General features: G+C 31.4%; 1 protein-coding gene across 2 annotated transcripts in view; it reads left to right on the top strand.

The window, feature by feature from the left end:
• LOC107624947 (late embryogenesis abundant protein D-34) overlaps nucleotides 253-2,142 on the top strand; it is a 2,390-nt gene continuing 500 nt past the window's right edge. For both annotated transcript variants that reach the window (XM_016327441.2, XM_021115477.1), the window contains exons 1-2: nucleotides 253-681; nucleotides 1,419-1,709. In XM_016327441.2, coding sequence (XP_016182927.1) covers nucleotides 343-681; nucleotides 1,419-1,709 — 630 coding nt within the window. In that variant the 5' untranslated portion in view covers nucleotides 253-342. The remainder of the gene's footprint in view (nucleotides 682-1,418; nucleotides 1,710-2,142) is intronic.

Below are 2,142 nucleotides of genomic sequence, written 5' to 3'. Positions count from 1 at the left end.
CGTACCATAACTACAAGTTTTACTTGTTAAGATAAAAATAAAGAAGACAAAATTATAATGCATCACATTTAGAATAATTTAATAACATCCCACTTCAATAATCACTTTATATAAGTAAATTATCCTATAATTATACATACATTGAACCTCATAATAAAAATAAAATATATACATTAATATTACATATTACATAGTGTTATATTTATTATTAATTTACGTAGGAAGTTACTAGTAGCAAGGAGTTTTTTCCTATATATATAAGCTCCACCAACATCATCCCAGGATATACCCACTTGAACTATTCCAAAAAGCTCTTCCTAACTTGTCACAAACTTCTTCATCATGAGCCAACAACAAACACCTCGGAGACCACAAGAAGAAGGACAAGAGCACAAAGATCCGATCAAGTACGGTGATATTTTTAATGTCTCAGGGGACTTGGCATCCGAACCAATCATGCCGCAAGACGCGGCACTCATGCAAGCGACGGAAAACCAGGCACTGGGACAAACCCAAAAAGGTGGCCCGGCTTCCGTCATGCAGTCTGCTGCAGTCACCAATGTCTCTGCGGGTCTTGTGGGCCGTGGAGACGTCTCTAGCGTGGCAAAGGACCAAGGGATATGCGTGTTGGAGAGTAAAATTGGCGTCAACCGTGTCATTACGGAAAGCGTGGGAGAACAGGTTTGAGAGCAATGTTTTTAGTTAGTTACACAAACGTTAGATGATTTGACTGATTTGATTAAATTTTTATCTAATAACTCTTAATTATTAATTTCACGTAAAATTAACTGTATCTAAATTTTCAGCTAATTAATGACTTGATAGCTAGTTAAAGACTTAATAAGCTCTAATTTTTTTTTTAATTTTTAATTTTATTACAATTTGTTTGTTTTGACTTATTAGCTTTTACTTTACTTTTTTAATAATTAATTTTAATATATATTTTTTAGACTGTTATTATATCCTTAGTATAAATTTTAGCTAACTGACCTTTGTAAATATGTAAATTATTAAAAGGATAAATAAAGATCATTAGAATTTTTTTTTCGTACACTACAATATAGGCAGATATTAGCAAAATCTAATTTCCGCCTTCTAAAGGTGGGCAGTTTTTAAATTGCTGGTTTTTAAATAGTTGGTATTCTGTTTAGCGGCCATCTGTAAAACGCAAAAATAACTACTGTTAATATCGGTTTCTTTTATAGTGGTAATTAGTTAAAAGTGTGAGTTATAAATATGTTTTTAGATTATTAAACTATAAAAATTTAATTAATAATTAAAAATATAATTAAAAATAATAAATTCTGTTAGTAGTATAATATTTTTGTAAACTATTATTTGATAAATTAAAATTAATTACTAATTCTTAGTCATAAAAAATAGATGATAATGACTAATAATTATGAATTAATACACAGGTTGTGGGTGAATTTGTGGAGCCAAATGTGCCCATGAAAACTCCTGGCTCGGCTCTAGATAAAGATGCTATAACCATTGGGGAGGCTCTAGAAGCAACGACGTTGGCTCCCGCCAGCGACAAGCCAGTGGATCAGAGTGACGCTGCAGCTATACAAGCTGCGGAAATGAGAGCCACCGGAAAGAATGAGATTCAACCCGGCGGCTTGGCAGCCGTAGCTCAGTCTGCCGCCACCAAGAATTTAAGGACTATGGGTGATTTTCAGAAGACAACCTTATCTGATGTCTTAACGGTGACTTATTTTTGTTTATTTTTTGAGCAAATCTATAACATGGAAAACAATTTTTTTTTTCAATGTTTAGAATTTATTCCCTATTAAAATCTCTTATAAAAATTATTATTTAACGGTTCCGTTACGTTACCAATAGCATATCTGCCAACTTCTGTCAACTCTTATTTATAATTGTGTTTCATGGAAGTATATTCGTGGATGTGTCTAATAAAAATGTCTTTTTTATAGCTGTGTTTAATAGAAATGTCTTTATAGATATATTTTCTGGATGTGTCTCTTTATATATGCATTTAAAATATATTAATTATTAGACACATCAACGAACACATTTCCATAAAACACAATTATAAATAAGAGTTGGCAGAAGTTGGCAAATAATATGTTAGTAGCCTATATTTTTCTATTATTTAATTAGTATTATTTATTTGTAGGA

The sequence above is a fragment of the Arachis ipaensis genome, chromosome B02 (genome assembly GCF_000816755.2).
Source record: "Arachis ipaensis cultivar K30076 chromosome B02, Araip1.1, whole genome shotgun sequence".
Lineage (NCBI taxonomy): Eukaryota > Viridiplantae > Streptophyta > Magnoliopsida > Fabales > Fabaceae > Arachis > Arachis ipaensis.
The sequence above is the reverse complement of the archived record's forward strand: the minus strand, read 5'-3'. Positions and strand labels throughout refer to the sequence as shown.